The sequence below is a fragment of the Coloeus monedula genome (assembly GCF_965178545.1).
Source record: "Coloeus monedula genome assembly, chromosome: 19".
NCBI classification, from domain to species: domain Eukaryota; kingdom Metazoa; phylum Chordata; class Aves; order Passeriformes; family Corvidae; genus Coloeus; species Coloeus monedula.
Genome location: NC_138799.1, coordinates 1443201 through 1465820, shown reverse-complemented (window position 1 = coordinate 1465820; position 22620 = coordinate 1443201). Strand labels below are relative to the sequence as shown.

At 50.4% G+C, this 22620-nt stretch overlaps 1 protein-coding gene across 1 annotated transcript in view; it reads right to left on the bottom strand.

Moving 5' to 3' along the window:
* Positions 1–22620, bottom strand: part of SHISA6 (shisa family member 6) — a gene marked incomplete at both ends in the record, with an annotated part of 177863 nt that overhangs the window by 6283 nt on the left and 148960 nt on the right. Inside the window, one exon of the mRNA XM_082293974.1 lies at positions 1602–1754. Within this exon, the coding sequence (XP_082150100.1) occupies positions 1602–1754 (153 nt within the window). The remainder of the gene's footprint in view (positions 1–1601; positions 1755–22620) is intronic.

Genomic DNA, 22620 nt, shown 5'->3' with positions numbered 1-22620 from the left:
CATTTTGATCACCTCATACTGGGGACAATTCAAAGCAGAAATATTACAATGCTGTGGTTTCAAGAGGTTTCCAATCCCAGGCAGTATCACCCAAGCTACCCATGAACATGGACTGTTCATCACTGGGAGGCTGAGGGGGGAGAACTCTTTTGGTTGGGAATGTGAGATCCAAGTGTTTCCAGGGAACAAAGCTCACGGCAGAAGCAGAGCTGTGCACAGGGAACATGGAACAGGGAGGAAGGCAGGTTCCAATCCCCAAATACCTCAGCTCTGGGCTCCAACACAGCTCAGCACATTCTTACTTTTAAGCACATCAGATGAATTTGCCTTCATATTAAACAGGTACGTAAGTCCCAAGTTGAGGTGCCGAGGAATGGACTGAGACATTTTTTTGTGCTACGTTTTCATTTCATTGTCTCTTCTGAAAAATCTTCCACAGATGGTTGTTATGGACAGTCCAAGGGCTTCCCTGCCACTTAATTTGGTGTCTCCCTTAGCTCGCTAAGCTGGGAATGCAGATTTTGTACGGACTAAGTCAGATCTGCTTCTCATCCTCCCCTGCCCTCCCCTCAGTGATCCATTGGAACACCTAAGTTATTTCTCTAAGTTCAGCACTGTGACTCCATGGCTGCATCCAGAAACTGCTCATGGAAACCACAGAGCAAGGGTGAGTCTGCAGAGAGCATTTCCTGCACAAAAATCACTCATTTCAGAATCCCACCGAAGCTGAAGAGTTTGAAATCGGCAAAGGGGATGAACTGGAGCATTACAGAACCATTGGCAGAACAATGCAATCCATAAAACAGCAGGAAAGGAGAGATGCTAACGAGTGTGCATAGGGCAAAGCTGCTGGAATACCCAAAACACCCTGTGGATCTGAGCATGGAATGGGCCAGGAGGAGCTCTGGACACACAGCATGGAGCAGAGCATGGATCTGCTGAGCATGGAGCAGCTCTGGACACACAGCATGGAACAGAAAATGGATCTGAGCATGGCACAGGTCAGGAGCAGCTCTGGACACACAGCATGGAACAGAAAATGGATCTGAGCATGGCACAGGTCAGGAGCAGCTCTGGACACACAGCATGGAACAGAAAATGGATCTGAGCATGGCGCAGGTCAGGAGCAGCTCTGGACACACAGCATGGAACACGTGGATTGCAGCACTGCCCAAGGCAGGCAGGGCTCCTCCTGGAAAGGATATTCCCAACCACCTTAGCAGCTTTCTGCTGTCATTTGGCTCCAGCTGCCCCTGTGGCTGGTGAGATCCCTGCCCCTGCTGTGCCAAGGGCAGCTCTGAGCACCCAGCAGGGCTCGGCTCAACTCCAGCAGAGCGGAGAAAAGGATTCTCAGATGACTCCCTCAGGAGCAGATCCGAGTGGGGCAGTGGGAGGCAGCGCAGCAAGAAAAGGACCACATGTGCTCTGCCAGTAATGAAATGACTCTCTACACTCATCCCTGGTGGGAGGCGACAGCCAAAGGAGCCATTCCCGGGGATGCCAACCCGGGAGTGCCCTGGCAGAGGGAAGGGGGTTACTGCCTCAACGCCGTGCCCGAGGACACACGAGGTACAGAGGGAGGAAAACGAGCTGACACCTACTGAGTCTCTTCAGAGATGAATATTTACTCGGGTTCGTCTTGACAGCAGACTCGTAGGACGGCGGGAGGTGGGAGAGGTTCTGGAAGGAGCGGGAGAAGGACAGGTCGTAGGGCTCGGTGGCTGAAGTGAGGATGTTGTTCATTCGTGGCTTGTCTGCAAGAAAACAGAGAGAGGCAGGTGTGAGGTGTGGAGAGAGGCAGCCCGTTCCCAGGGGCTCCAGCAGGGAGCAAGGCTGGGTCCGAGCCAGCCTCGGGGGCAGGCTCTCGGACACGATTCCAGCTGGCACCAGCACATCAGCGAGAACCGGATCCCGTGGCGTTGTTCCCTTGTCCACAGTGGTGAGGGAGAGAAGCAAAGTGCTGCCTCACAGTCACCCGGAGCTGTCCCACTGCGATGGGGGCTGGGCTGGCACTCACCCCCCGGCCGAGCAGGGCTGTGCCAGGTGCTCAGGCAGCATCACTCACCTTCACCCCCCACACTGTGCTCTCCCCATCCTCAGGGACACAAAACCAGTCTGGGGGGCTTCTGTTAACTGGGGCTGATGATCCCACTGCCCTCTGCTTGTGCCGGATTCCTCATTAGTGCTCTGAACCTGGGGGGCTCTGGGGCAATGTTTGTCCTTGGCACTGGGGCTGTGGGGCTCTGGAAACCTTCATGCTTCCCTCACGCAGGAGTGTGTGAAGTGAGGCTGTGGGGACACTCAGAGGACAAGGCAAGGTGTTGGAGAGGTTCCTGAGGCAGGAAATCCCTATCCCTGAGGGGTGGAGGATACCCCTCTACTGATGTTCATTTTGTTGGTCACTGAGGGAGTCCCCAGGAAGGGTCTAAGTGCCCTCTCTCACAATATCAATGCTGAGGGCACTGTCAGTAAAGATTAACACTGAGCCCAGGTGCTAAAATTGAAGTCCAGACTATCTGGAGAGTTTTGAAACCTTGTTCCTTTGCTGCAAGCTGAAAAATTGCCTTTCATCAGCCCAGCCAAGGCACAGGGACCTGTTGAACTGCAGTTGTAACTCTCAGGTGTTCAGATATTAAAATGGGCAGATATGAAAATATTTAACAAAGCAGGAACTTCAATTATTGGAAGCAAACCTAGAACAGACACCAGTGGGCTCTGTCAGAGTGAGAGCAGTGATGGGGTTCAGTAGCTGAGGCAAAAGACCAAGGAGGTGGTCACTTCCAGTATGATCTGAAAATGAAATCAGAGGGGTAAATTCTCTACAAGAGCAGCAGAACTTTCAAGTCTTGGGTTCACACATTCCTGCTGTGCACCCTTAAAGCATCCCCATGAAGAGCAGGGCATGGTCAGTGTGCACTCACCTGCCCCAAACCCTCCTGCAGCCTCTGCACCATGGGCTGGTTGAGATAAAAGCACAAATTCTGCCCCAAAGTGCCAGAGCAGCAGGGGAATCTCATGTGGAACATGTGTTGGCTTTGTGCAGTGTCCAGACATTCACTAACTTCTCCCATTTCCCAGAAAAAAGTTCAATCCAAAATGCACCCAAGAAGAGGGCAGATGTTTCACAGACATTTTTCTAGACCTGACTCATAAGTGAATCTGCTCCCTCCAAAAAACATCTGGAAGAGTGAGGCCATCCCCTCCCCTGCTGCCTTTCTGCCCTCTGGAGCTCTGTTTGTTGGGCAGCAGAACATTTTCCTGCTCTCTGCATTTTTCATTTCGCCACATCCTCGGTGCTCCTGCTGCCTGGAAATGAACCCAGCACCTCCCCTGTGTGTCTGTGCACAGGGATCCAGAGCTGCTTCCACAGTTGTTCTTCCCCTGGATATTTTAACGTTCCTGACACCCACCCTCAGCTCTGCACGGTGTCAAAGACAGGCTGAGGCAGTCCTGACTTCCTTACAGAATTCAGCACTGTGAAAAACTCCTCCCAACAATGCCATAACCACCTCGGTTCACAAACTCTCCCTTCCCATCGCTTCTGTTCCTCTCTGCTCTCCCAGAACAGGGCTCTGCTCTGGCAGAAAGAGCACAGCCCCAAGCGAGCTGGAGCGTCACCTCTCAGAGAGCATCATTTCCTTGCTGATGACTTCAATCCATGTCTAATAGACTGGCTGCAGGATCAGGGAGTGCATTGCATTCATCAGGGGGCTGGAAACAATTGATTAGATATTATCCAGTAAACAGAGACTGTATCAGCATTGAAACCATGTCCCCACTCCTCCTCGTGCTTGTGTGGCAAGGACCCTGGGGTAACATCTCGTTGCAAATTCCTCAGCCAGAACCTGGAGCTAATCTCCATTTTCATGGGCGTTTGGACATGCTGCAATGAGCCCAGTCATATGCTTGGAGCTTGTGCTCGGTGCCAAAGCAGGAGCATTAATTGACTGCTTGCATGAGGTGTGTGAAATTAAGTGCCACACGTTTATCTGATGGGCTGGTGCAGGATCAGTTCCTCTCCTTGCTGCGTTTTCCATCCAGTCACTCAGGAACAGAGCGGAATGATTCTAGCAAATGAGAAGTCACCTTGAAATCCACTGCCCATCACTCAGCAAAATAAGGGATAAACTGAAATGACCAAAGCTAATTTCAGATGTCTTTGCATAATGTGGTTTGAGGGGGAGATCAGGGAACTGAGCCGCTCTGGTAAGGAGAAATATCTCGTGCAATTTATATTCTGAGGCCAGTTCAGCACAAGTTTCTCAGCAGTTTTTCACTCCTGCCATATATTTGAGTCACGCTCGTCTCTGGTCTCTCTCCTCTTTCTTTGTGGTGTTTGTGGGCTCCTATGGGAGCTGCAGGTCATAACCAAGAATTCTTAAATCAATAATCAATAAAAAGGTCTCCCATTCCCTGCAGGGCAGCTGAGACTGTTCCCTGCTGTGTTACCCTGCATTCCCTCTCATCCCAGTCCAGCTCTACACTCTGGGCAGCTGGAGATGACCACTGGAACACGAGCTCTGTCCCATGGTTACTGGGATTACCTCTGCAAGCCAGGTTTAGTCCCCATTTTCCTCAGCACTATCCTGCAGCTCTGTGCCCATTTTCTGACACACCATCCAGCGTGGCACAGGGATTTTCAGAGGAACAGGCAGGAGATGGAGCTCACCCAGCCCAGAGAACACACAGCAGCCACGGGAACCTCCCCCAGCAATGCCATTTCTCTTGGGTTCTAAACTCTCCTTGCCACAGCCACACCTTGGCACAGTCAATGCAACGCTTTAAAATTCTGCTGATGTCTCTGATTAATTCAGCAGGAGAGGGCTCAGCTCTGCAGCATTTCCTCATCCTCCAGGCAGCAGAGGTTGCACAGTGCTCTGAGCAGGGATGCTCCAGCCCTGGCAGGGCTGGTGCCAGGCACAGCCCAGCCCAGAAGTCACAACGCTGGCACGAGGAGCTCAGGAAGGGAGCAGGGAACTCTGTGGAGCTCTCATCTCTCCTCCTAGAGCCCTACCGAGCAAGGTGGGTGCATTTCTTCTGCTCCACGAGCCAGAATTGCCAGGCCAGTCTGAATCCTGCTGTGTTTCTGTGGGAACCAGAGCATCCCTGGGCTGGGCTCCGAGAGGCTCCTGCCCTGCCCACACTGCTGCGCAGGGGCTGGGGAAGGGGCTGCCCTGGAGGAGGGCTGGCAGCACTGCCCGTGCTCCTACTGCACCCTGATCTAAACAGGAAAATGTCCTGGGACTGGCGTGGCACCACGTGCGTGTGCGTCCTGCAGCCCAGCTGTGCCTGGGCCATTGCAGTGAAGGTGGACACACGAATTCACTGCTCTGCTGGACCCATGCACTCGGCTGCTTTTTCATCTAACAGGGAAACAAAGCCTCTCCGGGCTGAGGCAGAGCCTCCTCTCTCTGCCACTGCTTTGCAAACTCTCTGCAAGTTCAGGGCTCAGAGAAGTTTCAGGATTTCCAGAGCTGTGGAGATTAGACCTGAAGTTTTCTTGTCACATCTTGCTCTGCCCCTGTTGTTGGAAGACAGTTTCAAAGTGTGTTTACACGAGGCACAAAACCTTTCATGTGCAGGACGGGAGCAGATGATACCCAAAACCAAAAAAAAAAAAGTGAATTGATGGCAAAGTTCTAAACAAAGCTCAAGTGGCAAAAGGGATGTGCTGCAGATTTGCATTTGAGTCTGCACATATGTTGTGCGAATTCTGCAAGACATTTCAACAGATGCCTTTTAAAACATTCACCCAGAGAAAGCAAACAATGTCACCTAGGAGAAGCTGCTACAACCCAGCCTTCTGCTGCTCAGCTCCAGCTCAGCACAGCTCCAGCGCTCTGTCAGAGCACTCCCTGCTCCCCCAGCACTGCCTTCTGCTCAGCCCTTTGAAGGCTCAGACGCAAAGCCTCGGATTCTGACGCAAGTCCTTACAAAGGGCCCCGTTCCTCAGGAAAATCTGGTAGCACTGATGATGTTCTGGAGCCTTCTGTGCCAGGACTCAGAGTTCCCAGGCCATCCTGAAGTGACACGCTGTCAGAGCAGGCAAATAAATGGATGTTCGCAGACTCAAATTCAAATTTATAACAGATATCTTCAGTGTTTGTGTTTTCACACTTCTGTTTCTCCGTGTTACAAACACTGTTATTAATAGTGTTTTGCATTTCTCATGACTAATCTCCAGGAGGCTTCTACATTTCCAGGTCAGGTCCTCTGTGGTGTAAATCAGAGCTCTCCTGTGAGTAGCTGCCCTCATTTATATGAGCTGGAGATGGAGGGTTTTGAATTCTGCCAGTGCTAAAAACCCTGTGCCTGTCAGGATGGTTCTAGGATCGGGTCCTGCAGGGCTCCTGGCTGAGAACTGAGCAGCAGCCTGAAGGAGGAAGGTGCAGAGGGAAGGGGTGCACCACGCACTGCATGGCAATGATGACATCCCTGAGCACTGCCACCCAGGAGGATGAGCCTGGAAAGGCTCCTGGGCACACAGAGCATTGCAGTCACACCCCACAACTGGGCTGAGAGGAGCAACGCTGCCAATTCCACTGAAAGGGAGAGCTGTGGAAATGAGAATTGCACTGAGCAGTCAGAGCAAAGGATCTGCTCCTTCTGCTGGAGTTTGCTGCCTTTGCATGGGCTGCAGAACACCACACCTGGCTCTGGCAGCAGAGCTGCCAGCACTGGGGGCTGTGTGCAGCTGGGGCTTGTTCTTACTGGGTTTGAGACCATTACAAACTGGTGCCTGCCCCCCCCTCTGCAAGCGCCTCATGCCCAGAGCTCCTCAGGGCAGGGAGAGGGAGCTGGTTCTGAAGGGAAAGTCACACAGCCATGGAATGATTTGGTTTGGTTTGGTCTGGTTTGGAAGGGATCATAAAGAGCACTCAGTGCCACCCCTGCCACGGGCAGGGACACCTTCCACTGTCCCAGGCTGCTCCCAGCCCTGTCCAGCCTGGCCTTGGGCACTGCCAGGGATCCAGGGGCAGCCACAAGCTGTGCTCTGGTTGGAAATGGATGACTGTAAGGCCCCTTCCAGCCCCCACCATTCCAGGTTTCTGTGACTGTGACTGAAGGGAGGGCAGCACAAACCTCATCCAGGGTGAGTCCAACCTCCCTCGGTCCAACCACGTCCCCAGCAACCCAGCACAGCCCAGCACAGAGCGCGGCTCTGCACTGTGGGCACGGCCAGCAGCTCTCAGGGCACGGCCAGCAGCTCTCAGGGCACGGCCAGCAGCTCTCAGGGCACGGCAGGTGGATGTGGCCCTGATTTTCCAAGGAGCTCCATTTCCAGAACTGAGCCTGTATTGCACCACAGCAGTCTGTGCACTCTGCTGAGCAGAGCAGGAGTCAGGCCCTGGCACCCCAAAGGGCACCGTGGGTGCACCAGGAGCTGGGGCTTGGTGCTCCAGCCCTGTCAGCCCTGGATGTCTCCCTCCCACTGCCATCCCAGCCCTGCAGAAGGTCAGGACATCAAGTGTCTGTCTGTTCTGTGGGTTCTGTGCTGCACATCTGATTAACTTCTCATTTTCTCCCATATATTTCTACCGGGGATAAAGCTAATTTAAACAGTCCTTAATTGTTAGGATTTTGTAAACAGTGTCTTAAACACAATAGACACAAAACTCTCAACAAATTGCTGGAGGAGATGTGACAGAATTGGGAATCATTTTCATATCTTCTGGGATTGCCCCAAATTGAAGCTTCTGGTCTGATGTTAGAAAATTGATGCAAGGATTTTTTCAGCAATATATCCCCCAAAGCCCTATTAGTGTGTGGGAAGGAAAACAGCCTGGATTTTTGAAATGAAGAAAAGAGAAAGAAGGGGGAAGAGAAGGAAGGAAAAGAAAGAGAAAAGAGAGAAGAGAAGAGAAGAGAAGAGAAGAGAAGAGAAGAGAAGAGAAGAGAAGAGAAGAGAAGAGAAGAGAAGAGAAGAGAAGAGAAGAGAAGAGAAGAGAAGAGAAGAGACAATAAAGAGGAGAAGGGAGGGATGGAGGAAGGAAAGAAAGAAAAGAAAGAAAAGAAAGAAAGAAAAAGAAAGGAGAAATATAAAAAAGACGAACACCTACATGAGTACAGAGAGGAATCTGGTAAAAGCTCACACAAGTACAGCTATAAAATGAAATTTGCCTCCATCAGAGCAATCCCAGGCATCATCCATGTGAAAACAAATTGGCCACATTAAAACCTTGAAGTAATTGGCTGCTCATGGTGGTTTACCAAGTATTTTTTGAGATGATTGTCAAATGCAATTAACTGACATAAAAATCGTGCTATGAACTTCCTTCTCGCTGTATTATTTGGAAATGCGCTTGGTATTTATAAAGATGTAAAAAAAATTGTTTATTAGGTGTTCTTAAGGTTAGGATAATTATATATGCACTAAATATAATGAGATGAAACTTCAGCAGCAGTGAAAAATACAGCAATAAGCTGAGCAGAAACTGAGCCCAGGCAGTCAGTGTGTATTTCTGTTAGAGCTGATGCTCAGTTCTCTTTTGTGCCCCCAGCTCGTTTTTTTTTCCTTCATATTTTAATGTTTTTATGGGAAAATCATTTTATGTGCTTATTTTGTGTGAAGGCTGAATATCTAAGTGAGATAAATTAATGTATCAAAAGATTTAGCTGCATTTCATATGTAAAACTTGGTTGTGCTTAGAGCCTAATACTTGCTCCCTCCCACTCACATTTTACATACAAATCACTACACTTCCTAAAACTGCTGTAGAGTTCTTCATTTGCAGCTCAAATCTGCAGCTGAGGTAGAAATAAAGTCTAGAGTTAAGGAAATCCACAGGAAAATTCTGATTTCAGTGGAATTGAGGTCTAAAGTCTGTCACTGAAAGCAGATTCAGGCTGAGGTTTCTAAAAGGCTGCAGGTAGCTCTGGAATGGGACATTTGGCGTCCTGGGAGGGAATTTGGGGCAGGAATAGTCCAGCAGCAGGAAAAAACCAAGGGATTCCTGGAAGATGTGGGATGCTCTGAGTCAGAGTGGTAAATTCAGAGCCCTCAACAGCAGCAGAACTGAAATCCTGGGATTGCAGACCCTGGGTTGGGAGAGTCATGGAACTGTGGAGTCCCAGGAGGGGCTGGGCTGGAAGGGACCTTAAAGCTCATCCAGTGCCACCCCTGCCATGGGCAAGGACACCTTCCAGGGGCTCCAAGCCCCGTCCAGCTTGGCCCTGGCCACTTCCTGGGACTCACCTGCCTGTGGTCACTTCTCCTGATCCCGCTGGGAATTGTCTTCCCCAAGATATCAGATTTTCCAGCCCTCTGTGCCAGCCAGGCAGGGAGGGAAGGGAGATTCCCCCTCCCAGCTCTGCGCTAACAAGGTGAGAGCAGCCTGACAGAGCAGATTAACTGTGACCCCTCTGTTAATTAGTGGTGATTCCTTCCTGCATGGGAAGAGCTCAGGGTAATCCCAGCTCTGTGGTGGGCAGCCCCTTGGCACTGAGAGGTTGTGCCCCGAAAATGCCACCCCCTGCCAGGTTAAACCAGAGCCCCTGGGGGTTTAACCCTGGGGACCTGCAGCAGAACAGCTCCAAAACCTAAGGTCAAACCTGCTTCTTCTTTGTTCTCCTCCTTCCTTGTGAGCATGGATTGCTCTGATCCCCTGGGATTTGCTCCTTTGTGGCAGCTGGAGGCAGCAGGACATGAGGAGCTGGAGAGCATCTGCCATGGAAACAGATGTTGGCCACCCTCTGCCTTGCTCAGCTGAACCATGGCCCTGCCAGGGCTGCAGCAGCGTCAGCCCAGAACGCTGCTTGGTGGAACAGCTGCCCCACTGCACATCTGGATCTCTCCTGCACACTGAGATCCCATTATGATTCCCCAAACAGGGAATGGCTGCCCTGCTGCACACCTGGATCACTCCCAGATGCTGAGATCCTGCTGTGATTCCCAAGACCTTTGGGAAAACAGCTGGGTTGGTGCACTTGGCTCTGCTTTTCCAAAGGCCCAGCCAGTGCAGGAAGGGGAAAGGGAACTTGGCTTTCCTTCCTTCTCCGTGAGGAGCTCTCCTGCAGAGCCCCGGGCTCGGGGTCTGCACAGCTGGGTGTGGGAATCCTCTGCTGCTCAGGCCCAGCATGGAGGGAGCTTGGAGACTCAGGGAATTACAGGTGAAGGCTGTGAAGACACCAGCCCACAGCAGCTGAGCTCTGATCCTGACAGGAATTCCAGGTTTCCAGCTCACCCTGCACACCCACGGAGTGCATCCCTGTGGGGTGAGACCTTAGGGAGCTGCTCCGGGCACAAGAGGGATTTTTGGCTGCATGTCACCCACAGCCACTGCCCTGCTGGCTCAGGCTGGAATCCTGGCAACCTTCAGCTGCTCTTTTACTGCACTTAAGGGTGAACTGAGCCCAGGCCCCTCACTCTGCCTCCTTCAGAGGCTGTCACAGCACGGGGGGTGCCAGGGACAGGCTGAGGGACCAACTGGTGAACACAGTGCTCCTGTCCACCTCCAAATCTGCATAACCACACAGCAAATGCATCCCATGCCCCAGCTGGGGAAGGAATTAAATTAAACCTTGGTCACAGTTTCAGCAGTAATTCTGAATCCTGCAAGCTCTTCTGATGTCTTACTTGAAAAGTCCAAATATCGTTTCAGACTCGCCAGGCAATGGCTCACCAGCAGCAGCACACACAAGGGGAAGGAACAAAAGCACCCATGGCCATATGGAGAACTCAGGGAGAAGATGAACCTCTGAATCACACAGTTATTTGTAGTCAGCTCATCCAAGCCACTCGGAACAACCAAATTATTAAGACACAGGAAGCACAAGGAATCCAAGATCGTGAGTGTATCTGCCTTTGTGTTTTTGTCTCTTAAGTACATGAAAAAGCAAAGCATCTGTTAAGAGCAGAGGGAAATTTAATTGTCTTAGCACATTCCCTGGAGTTCTTGGATGCAATGGGACCCTGATGCTGGGGCTCCATTAAAGCTCCTGGGCAGACACAGGTTAAGGGCGCTCTCCTGGGGCAGCTCAGAGCCCAGCAGGGGCTGGATTTTAAGAAGGAGTAGCAAGACCAAAGAGAAGAAAACACAATTTCAGCCCTATTTCTCTGTTTTCTTCTTTTTTTTTCCTCAGGAAGGTGAAGAAGTAAACAGAACAAGGAGTCTGAGGAGCACGGGAGGCTGTCAGTTCAGGCTCAATAAATACTGCTGTGGCACTGGTGAGTTTAGAGCTGACACTGCTCCTCCTGGAGTTTTTGGAAGACAGAAAATGAAGCCCTAATAACACAGTCTTACCATGGAAGCAACTTGCAGGCTGAAGAGCTGCCTGCCTCTGCTGGGAAGGAGAAACCCCAAAGGTTTTGGGTGATCTTTCCAAGGGCAATTGTTCTCCCACCCTCCTTAGCAGCAGGGAGATCTCTACACATGAACACAACTCACAATAAATCAGCTCCAGAATAGTCAGGATGAGGTTTCAGAATTCAAAACAAACGCCAGGACAAAAAGAGTAACAAATACAGAGACCCAGCACTGCCAGAAGCGTTTGAGATGAGATTTACTGAGTGCTTCCAGCAGGAGAAAGGTCCCAGCTGCCAACACTGGAGGAATGGATCCCATTCCAAAGGCAAAGAGTGCAGGGAGGGACACGGACAGGACCAAGACAAGGCAGCAGCAGAAGAGGGAAGAAAGCAGAGGGGACCTGAGGGATCAATCAGAAATCGGTCTGATTGCACAGAGACTGGGAACAGGGGGTTGGGTGGCAGGGACTGGCCTGGGGGTGGATGGAGCCAGGAGCTGCTGGGGTTTGACTGGTCTGTGGTGGCTCCCAGGGAGGGGAGACACAGCCCAGGCTCCAGTGCTGCTCAGGGAAACCCAAAGGAGGGGACAGAAGGGCTGGGGGACAGGGCTGAGCAGAGAGAGGCAGGTTCTGACCATGGAGGGAGTGAAGAAACCTCTTCAGGCTGGGGTGAGGTGGAGGAAACGAAGTGGGAAACAGAGGAGTATCTTGGAATTAGACACGAGGCTGATCAGCACACCTAGAAAAGACTGGGCCATATTTCCCTGGGCACACCATTGAAAATATGGTCCTGTGTTTAATGTTGATGGGAACCATCAGCCATGCAGCATCACCAGAGGAATATTTCCATTAACATCAAGCACACTTTGGTGCCAGTAAACGTTACTGGCTGGCAGAGGAAAGTTACAACTTGTGTAATTTTGCTCTTTGCTTTCTCTTACCATGTGTAGGTGTCTGGGTGGCACTGTTTAGTATCAGGTGATTATAATTTTGTTCTTGGTCATCTGAAATTCACAGAAAAAAGAAAAAAAATCCCTTTAAGAACCAGCTTAGCACCGCCACTGATCTGCAGATGATAATTACAGCTCACAGTATCGCAGGAAATCTCAGCATGATTAAAGGAAGGAGAAGGAAATGCTTAAGAAAGCAGAAGATTCTGTTATGCAGTTCACTTAAAATTCCAGATGCAAGGAGAACACGATAATGGGAATCTGCTCCCCTTCTGCTGAGCCTGCAAATGAGGGTTCTCTGCAAAGGTGAGAAACACGTCCAGGCAGGAGCACACCCAGCTGTGCCCACAGGGCTGGGCTGTTCCTGAGGCCCCCATCCCACAGCTCCAGCTCCATCCAGCACAGAGCTTTGGAGCTCTGGAGGTTTTCAGGATGTGAGCCCCAACCACCCAAGCCCAGCCTGGGCCACTGTGAGCACAAGCACAAGCAGCACGTCCTGTGTGAGTGCAGAGAGCAGCCAAAGGTGTGGCCTCAGGGAGTTTAACAGCTGCACAGGGGCTGTGGGTCCCTGCCCAGGAAGGGGCAATCCTGTGAGACTGAGGCACCCCGTGCAGGGGAAACAATCCATGGCAGAGTCACTGCTGGAACTGGGGCTGGGAACTGCCCTTGGCAGTGGGAAACAACTCTGTCTCCTTCTCACTGCAATAAAAGGATCAGATAAGGGACTCCTGATAAACCTCCACGAGCTTCAGTTTCCACACCTACTCCAGTAAGGAATGAGCTCTTTGTCCAGACCTTTCCATCATGGATGGAGCTGTAGCAGTGTAGGATGAGAGGAGATCTCTAGGAATCTTTCATGTCCTGCTCTCCTGGTGCAGGGGGTTAGTCCAGTGCCTCCTGTACTATTCCCAAACCTTTCATGGATATCTCACTTTCTCCCCCGAAGATCTGTGTCACTGAGCCTTTCTTTCTGCTTTTCAGACCAGTTCCTTCTCTCCTGTCTTCCAGGGATGTGGAGAGAATCCCCCTTATTTCTGCCACAGCTCTTCATGACCACAGTTAGCATGTGCTCCTTCATCCTTCATGCTAACACCATTCCTTTCCTGTTTCCCTGTAAAACTGGCTTTCCCTTGGACCCCTCTCATTCCAGCACCCTCTGCTCCCACTGACCCCGATCCTTCTCAAGTCTGGGATGTGTTTCTAACCAGGACAGAGTGGAATGCCTGGATTATCCCAAGTCAGCTTCTCTTGTTCACACAAACTTGAAATACTTCTCTTTTCCTGGTTCGTGTAAAGTTTGTGATCCTTTGTGATTCCTTATTACTTTTCCAAGGAACTCTCCAATTGTTCTCCAACACAGACAAGGCTTTTTAGTATTCCTGCTTCAGCCTGAGGCATCTCATTTTTCTCCATTTAATCAATTTATTTTCAGGCTATTTATCCAATTTGTCAAGAACATTTTAAATTCTAATCCTGTTCTCTAATAGACTTACGGTCATGCAAGCTTCATATCACCTGCAAATTTAATAAGTAAATTCCTTTTCCACCAGGAACAAAGAGACCAAATCCAGAACCACATCAGCCCATCCTTCCCCTGATATTTGATCCCTGAATGGTCACTCAGCCCTCGTGGCCTCTACCCCAGACAGGTTCATTAACAACCCACTTCTCTAATTAATCTCACATTGCTTTGCTAGAAACTGCTGGAAATCTTGCTAAGGTCATGATTCTTAATACAAATTATTCCTCCCTGGCCATAAAACACAGCAAAAAAAAAAAAAAAAAAGGTTAAGTTGCCATGATTTGTTTCTGCGTGTTGGCTGCTCATTTATCTCAGTGGGAGCTGCTCTCCCTCACTGTGGCGAGTGTCTGGGTGCAACCAGGAATAAAATCAGAGTTTATTTAGGCATCTTCACCTGCTTCCTGCTCCATCCAGAATCCAGGCACTCGGTGTACCCCGGGCAGATGGGAAAATGAAAGGGTTTTAGCCTGGCTGCCAGCACGAGATGAGCAAACCTTGAGGGAAGCCCAGGTCCACAGGGACACCTCAAGCGTCCTTGAATAAGTGGCCCACGGGCTTCCCAGCTGCTCGTCCCCGGTGCTGCCGGACGCCGTCTGTGCCTCGCTGGCCCCGCTCCCGCGGGCGCAGCCCGGGATGCTGGTGGCCTCCTTTGCCACAAGGGCGCATCGCTCCCTCATCTTCATCCCGTGCCCGGCACGAGTTCCAGCGGTTTTTTACCCCCCGTTTATTCCCATATTAATACGTTATCGGATCTCTTTCTGAGGCTGCAAAGCAGGTAGTGAGTAACGAGCCTGTTTTATTTCTTGATGGCCTCTCCTTGACATTTGCAGCTGATAAGTTCATCGAGCATGACTAAATTGCTCCACAGACACTTCTGTCCTGCAAGCCTGGGAAAGATGAATTTTCCCCGGAGGTCTCCATCCTTCCACACACTTTTAGAGGAGCCTGTGGCTCCTGTGCCCGTCCCTCTGGGCTCCAGCCAGGCGTGGGCTGCAGTCACGCCAAGGAGAGCAAGGACTTCCAGCGTGGCTCCAGCAAAGCTCATTTACAGACCAAGCGGCAGAAAACACCCAAACCCCAAAGTCTGCGTGCGCTGCTCCTGCTGGTGCTGCAGGAGCTGCCAGGCGAGAGGGGACACAGAGATGGGGACACTCGAGGTGTGAAATGCCGGTGTTTGGAACAGGAACAGACACAGCCTGAACACAGCAACTGCTCCAGGAGGGAACCAGCAGAGGTTTCTCTCTCCTGCGAACACTCACGGGTCACTTATTCCCACAACCTCACTCCTGGGGGAAGTTGGGTCTTCACTGAGGACAGTTGCACCTGAATAGGAACCATCATCTTCTGATTCTAAGCAACTTTTCATTTCACATCCAATTTCCTTTCCTTTCCTTTCCTTTCCTTTCCTTTCCTTTCCTTTCCTTTCCTTTCCTTTCCTTTCCTTTCCTTTCCTTTCCTTTCCTTTCCTTTCCTTTCCTTTCCTTTCCTTTCCTTTCCTTTCCTTTCCTTTCCTTTCCTTTCCTTTCCTTTCCTTTCCTTTCCTTTCCTTTCCTTTCCTTTCCTTTCCTTTCCCCTCTAAAAACCCCTGGTGTTTTGAGGCTCCTGCTGAAGCAATGGCATCCAACCCCGCCAGAACCCGAACTGTTGGCATTTTGATGCGTCTGAGCTAATCAAGCATCTGAATGCAGCGCTGGGCTTCATTTACCACTTCTGTAGCCCTTTGTAAACACTTTCTAAGCAATAAAACGCTTTAAAATGATGGCTGAGCCTTCCTACACCTCTTCAGGTTTAACAAGATAATGCTGTTAATTGTGAAGTGCCAGTTAGGCAGAAGCTTATCTATTGCTGAGACAAGGATCTGAGTTCAAAGCCATTTACCAGGAAACTCCATTAGGAGAAGAAAGGACCCACAGGGCTCTGAATTGCCAGACCACAATAGGAAATTTCTGAGCGCAGCTGGAGGAGCGATCAGATAAAATAACCAGCAGAAAGAATGAGATGTTTCACTGAAAAAAAAAGGGAACCAGTGCTCCCACGCCTTTGCAAACAGGGGAAGGCACGCGCACGGAGGACACGTTCCTTTTCATTTACAATTTATTATTTTATTTCTTTTATTAAACTGTCTCTATCCACAAGTTTTCTCACTTTTAGCCTTCCAGTTCTCCACTGTATCCTGCTGGCGTCGTGGGGGTAAGTCCCCAGCTGGGGTTAAACCACAATCGCCACCTGAATTGCCTGCACCAAGGTGCAAAACCCTGAGGAACTGTTAAAGAATACTTTAAATAGCCCCCAAAGAGTTCCTATTGCACTTCCTGCTGAGAAATCCTCCTGAGACACAACCTTTTTTCACAGATTTAACCTTTCCTTTGGTACTTGGCTTCAGTCTTCTCCAGAGCCTATTTTTTTTTTTTTCAGTCTCAAGAATTTCATATGGGAATATTACTAATAAAACTTTGATTTATTGTGTTCTGTAATGGGAAAAAAAAAATCAAGTGTCAGAATATGAAAAGAAAATGCCATATTTTCCAGCCTGTCTTTCCTAATAAAATTCCTTATGAAAACTGCAAAGCAAGGATATTTTTAATATATGTCAATGGTATTACAGATATATCTGTAACTGTAACACAGATAGATGATCATTCTGATGGTCGTGCTGTACTTTGCATTCGTTTTAGAGAATTTATTAAAGTACTGGAGGCTGCTCTGAAATCTGTAGTTAACAGGACAAAAGAAATGGCCTAAAGAGGAGCCATCAGCACCCAGAGCAGTGGTGGAGTCGCCATTTCTGAAGGGATTTAAAAGATTTGGGGCCATGGGTTGGTGGTTCGACTATTTGATCTTAGAGGCCTTTTCCAATCGAGATGATTCCATGAAAAACAATTCTTTGCCTTCTGCCCCTCTGGTCTTTCCAGCAGCCTCAGCATTTGCCCAGCCCCAGCTGAGATCCCCAGAGCATGGTGGAAGGAGCAGATGTTGTGCAGGTGACAAGAAACCTCCTTGATAATGAAGAGAAACCTCCTTCACTAATGAAGAGAAAATCCCTTCCCAGGGCTGATCTTACTCGAGGCTTTAGGAACGGAGGGAAATGCAGAGCCAGAAGGCAGGGAGGGAAGCAGCCCAAAACCTGCTGAGGAGAATGGAAATAACTTTGAGCACAAAGCTCCTCGTTCATCACCCACCGGCCCCCTCCGGCATTTTCCGTTCACAATTTGTATTCCAGAGGGGAAGCCTGGAGCAAACGTCCTTCAGCTGCTCCAGGGGATGGTCAAGCAGAGCTGAGCAGGGAAGGGGAGCAAGCACCAACCCTTTTCCCATGATTTTGGGCAGTGAAAGCGGCAAAGTGAAGCCCAGAACCCCTCCCGAGCCAGGTCTGCCCAGGCGGGGCTCAGAGGTGATGAGCACAGGAATATTTAGCCTAATAGATCATTAAACCCCAGCTGCCTTTGGTGTACACGAGCCAATAGTTAATTACTTTGTACTTGTGTGCTGTGAATTTCCTGCTTGCAGAGTGTTTCCACACCTTCCCAGCACTCCCCCAGCACACAGACCCCCAAAAATGGACTGTGGCAAGACAAACCCAAGAGTTAAGCTGCAGGTAGAGTCAGCACATCAGTCATCAGAGGGCTTGGAAATGCCAAACGAAAGGTTGTCCCCAGACCCTCCGTTTGATATTCATCATGTCAGGTTTTTGTTCTACCATTCCAACCTATTTTTCAACTGTAATCCTGTGACTCATTCATTGAACAGGATGCTCAGGGAATAAGGCAGCTATTCAGGAGTTATTTTAATCCTCATTAAGCGGTGAATGGCCCTGTTCTTTAGTACCCCACGCCATCCAAATCCTGCACTGCTTATGGAACTGTTATTTTCCATGCAGGCTTTTCCTCTACACCCATCCAAGCCACACAAACAGCTCCCAGACTCTCATGGCAGGCAGGCTGGGGGGCTGGCCCTGAGGCCAGAACAGGTGTGCTCACACCTGCCAGGCTGTATTCCTTTTGAGGAACAGCCCTGGAAAACTCGGGTCAGATTTTTCATATCACACAGGGGATTTTTAATAGGATTTTGCAAGCACAAAATCAGCTGTTAATTAATCATGTCCTGTTTGCGGGGGAGGAAAGGCAGGTGGAACAGCTCCTGGTTTACCTGGGGGAAAAATAATGAAGGCAGGTGGAATCAGTGGCCACGCAATTAGAGGAGGGGGACTGGAAAGGCCCCCCCAGCCCAGTTCAACCTCAGGTTTGTCACTCTCCATCCCAGCCAAGGTAGCAAGGGCACAAGCTCCTGGTGAGGGGCAGCTGAAGGAACTGGGAGGGCTCAGCCTGGAGCAAAGGAGGCTCAGGGGGGACCTTGTGGCTCTGCACAAGTCCCTGACAGGAGGGGGCAGCCGGGGGGGTCGGGCTCTGCTGGCAGGGAACAGGGACAGGAGGAGAGGGAACGGCCTCAGGCTGGGCCAGGGGAGGCTCAGGGTGGATATTGGGGAATATTCCTTCACAGAAAGGGTGCTCAAGCACTGGAATGGGCTGCCCAAGGAAGTGGTGGAGTCCCCATCCCTGGAAGTGTTCAGAAACCACGTGGATGTGGTGCTTGAGGATGTGGTTCAGTGGTGAACGAGGTGGAGGGGCTGGGTTGGACTCGGGGGTCTCAGAGGTCTTTTCTGACCTGAATGACGCCATGATTCCGTGCCTGTGGCAGCCCTGGAGCTCAGCACTTTGGAAAATCACGCTGGAGGTTCTGGAACTTTGGGGAGCAAGAAACCAAAAGGACTTCGAAAGGCTCTGATCAACTCAGGTTCCTCCAGGCCTGTCCCTGCCAGGGGTGCCCAGCACCCTCCCAGCGCTGTGGGTGCTCTGGGAGGTGCTGGCACGGCAAGGGCAGGCTGGAGGTTGGTGTTTCTCACACCTGGAGCTGCTGCAGGCTCTTCAGCAGGATCTGCCAAATCTCTGGATTTGGCTGCAGGAACTCCCCAGCAGTGCCGAGAGGGATGTCAGGGTCACCTGGACACCGCTCCAGTGCTTCCCCTGCCCCAATTTCTATCCTTCCCTTGGTGCCTCGTGCTTCTGCTACAAGCCCTGAGCCTTCCCTGCTCTGTCCCAGCAGTGCTCAAGGAAGGGATTTTACTTGCAAAATATCCATCGAGTGCCTAAAGGGCGTGTGAGTGAACATTGCACAGGAGACTTCAGCTCAGTCTTCTGCTGCTTTTTGACCCCTCTTTTTTCCAGCTTGGGTTGTGTTTGCTCCTTATTTTAAGGCTATGGGAGATGAAGGCTTAAATGAAATCTAAGAAATCAAGTAGGAAGTGAATCACAGGATCAAGGGAGTACCCTGAGCTGGAAGGGACCCACAGAGATCAACCCCCGGCCCTGCCCAGACACCCCAACAACCCCACCCTGGGCATCCCTGGCAGCGCTGTCCAAGTGCTCCTGGAGCTCTGGCAGCCTCAGGGCCGTGCCCATTCCCTGGGGAGCCTGGGCAGTGCCCAGCACCCTCTGGGGGAAGAACCTTTCCCTGATCTCCAACCCAACCCTGCCCTGACACATCTTCACCACGTGCAGCTGCAGGTGGAGAACACTTGGCTGCAGTGGGCCCTGAAGTTCTGGAGGTCATGGCTGAGAAAAAGAAAGAAAAAACTAAAAAATCAGCAAGGCCCACTGAGCTGCGAGGTGGAAAATAATCCTTCTCCCTCAAATATCTGAGTAAAAATGGGAGCGTGAGGAGGATGTTCTCGTACAACAGGGCTTGGGGTTCACTCACAGAAATCTGTCTCCTGCATTGAAAGGCTGCACAAATCACACACTCATTCACAGTGGATTCTCCTCCTCCCACACAGCCCTCGTATCCACGATGGAACATGGAAACCAGGCCCACTCACGAGCTCCCTACACACCAGCATATGTCTCCCTCCCAGCACATCCCTGCAGCTCCTCACTGCCAAAGAAAACTGCAGGGGAGAGCTTGGTAGGAGGAAAATGCAACTCCTGTTTCCAAGCCACTACAGCAAAAAAGGGCACTTGCAGAAAAACAAAGCCACAAGAACAATAGTTCCCAATCTCGGCTTTAAAATGATATTTTTAAAAACAGCAGCACCGTGGTGAAGATAAAGGTCACAGAGAGCTCCAAATCTCTCTCTCCAAGGAAGCTGATGCCTTCTGGAGTGTCTGGCTTGAAGAAGAAATGGTTTTTCCTCCTCACGGACAGTGGAGTGTGAATTCTGTCACAAGGTAAACTTTAAGCTTTTCCTGCTCTTCCCAGAGCCTGGCTGGCTCAGCAGCGGGAGGCTCTGGAGAAGAGACACCTCCTTCCTGGGGATGCCCCCAGCAATGCCTCTGCTCCAGAGAGCAGCAACCACAGTGCCCCTCAGCCAGAGGGGAATGTCTGAACTCACCTGGAGCTGGAGTTCAGCATTTTCCATAACATTTCCTGCTTTATTTGCTCTGATTTTCATTGTTTTCAGCTAACCCCTTGCTGCCCTTTCTCACATGTTCCAGAATAAAGCAGGAGAAAAAAGTGGAGAAAGGGCCAGAAGAAGTCCAGATGAAGAGAAAGAACAAGGACTTTCAGTCTGGGAGAGAAAGTTCTGTGAAGCCCAGGGCACAAAGGTGGCTGGTGTTGACCATGAGTGCCTGGGATCCCCTGTGTGTCTGAGAACTTCGCCCTGCCTCGGAAACACAAAGTAATTGGATAAATATGGACTGGTTTCATCAGGAATCCAACAGCTGAGCAGGCTGCATGACTAACATCAGCCAGCACTGCACAACAGCAGCTGGGGGAACAGCCCTGGATGGCAACCTTTGGAAACAGGTCCAGAATGTGCAGCTCACGGGGGAAACATATGGCCAGGAGAGAACAAAATGTGTCCTTTAAAGGGCATTTCTGGAGATGGAGTTGATTTGAGAAGGTATAAATAGTCTGGGTTGCTAAAGCAGGATTAGTTAAATGCAATCTTTGGTGGAACACAGCCAGCTCTTGCACATTCCGAGCACAGAGATAATTATGCAAATACCTTTGGAAGTAACACGGTCCCTTTTAACCCCATGGTATTGGCAGGAAGGAGAAGGGAAGGGAACACAAAGTCCTCCTCTTGTTTTTCCCTCTTCCATGAAGTATAAACAGAAAAAGTTGAGGATGAAATCGCTGTCAGAAGGGCTCTCCAGTGGGTCCAGGGGTGCTGGACCTCAGATCCACTTGGAGAGCAGAAGTCCAAGCCCTGGTCACAGTTTTCACTTAGGAAACACCAGGGCCTGGCTGTCCCATCTCACTCTTGAGACTGAAAAGAAACAGGAATCAGCAGAGAGCCAAAGCCCTTGCCTGCTACACTCCAAGCATAATCACAGGAAAAATAATCTTAGTTTTTTCCCCATGGAACCAAATGGCTTTGGACCAGTCCTTGCCCTGTCACCAGGTCCTTGCCCTGTCACCAGGTCCTTGCAGGAGGATGCAGAGACTCTGGAGAGGAGGGTGGGTTCCAGCTTGCCCAGAGCCGAGCAGGGTTTTCCCAGCCTCAGGAGTGATAAATGTGTGGCGTTATAAGCAACACGACGATGCAGATAAATAGACTGAAGTCCTTAACTGGTTTTAAATCATTCTGAAGCCACAGAAATCCACTTGCTCCTCATCTGTCACCAAGGCATGGCCAGCCTGGAGGTATCTGGGCAGAGAAGCAAAGATCTCTTTATGTGACACAACAACAAGTGGCTGTGAGGGGCCAGGAACGAGGACGTGTCTGTTGTGATGGTGTGAAACCCATTCCACCCTTCTGCTGGTTCCCGTGTCTGTTGTGATGGTGTGAAACCCATTCCACCCTGCTGCTGGTTCCCGTGTCTGTTGTGATGGTGTGAAACCCATTCCACCCTGCTGCTGGTTCCCGGCGTTTCCTTTTCCCTGGATGGAGGCTCGTTTGCATGCCCCTCAACTGCTAACCATGGCTCTGGGCCAGTGCTTCCAGGACGATTAAGATCCAGATGCAATCTAACACTGATCAGAATCTTATCTTTAAGCATATAAAGAAGTCACCAGCACTAATCAAGCCCTTAAAATGAGCCATGGCCCTAAGTGCTTTATCAAGGTACAAAGAAAGTGGCTCCGCCTTAGGGAAGAACTGGGAGAGCTCTAGTTAAATCCTAATCCTATCAGCAATTAAGCAGATGGTTAACTTTAAGCATCTGCTTAAGTCTAACTGAAGTCACATTCAAGAGAGGCTTTCAAAATAGCGATTCTATAGAAAGATCTGTGTGTGACAGTGTCAAAATCTTGCTTTTTACTAAGAATTTCCTTTCCTGTTCTGGCACTGCTTCAATTCCAGCAACAGGGAGAAGGTGGCACAGACTCTTTGAAGGAGATGAGGAAAGATCATGGAATCCTGGAATGGTTTGGGTTGGAAGGGATCACAAAGCCCACCCAGTGCCACCCCTGCCATGGGCAGGGACACCTCCCACTGTCCCAGGCTGCTCCCAGCCCCAATGTCCAGCCTGGCCTTGGGCACTGCCAGGGATCCAGGGGCAGCCCCAGCTGCTCTGGGCACCCTGTGCCAGGGCCTGCCCACCCTCACAGGGAACAATTCCTGCCCAATATCCCATCTCTCCCTGCCCTCTGGCACTGGGAAGCCATTCCCTGTGTCCTGTCCCTCCAGCCCTTGTCCAAAGTCTCTCCCCATCTTTTTTGAAGCCTTTTTCAGGTACTGGGAGGCCACAACGTGGCCATCCCAGAGTCATTTCATCTCCAGGCTGCACAATCCCAATTTTCTCAGCTTTCCTAATGCTGACCACCAGCATGTTCCTGGTATGAAGCACAGATCCTTGGAGAATATATACATTCATATTATTTTTAAAATAAATATTTAATTATAAAACCCTTTTCCATATGTTGTGATTAGAAATTTTCTGTTTGGCCAACTCCAAACTGGCT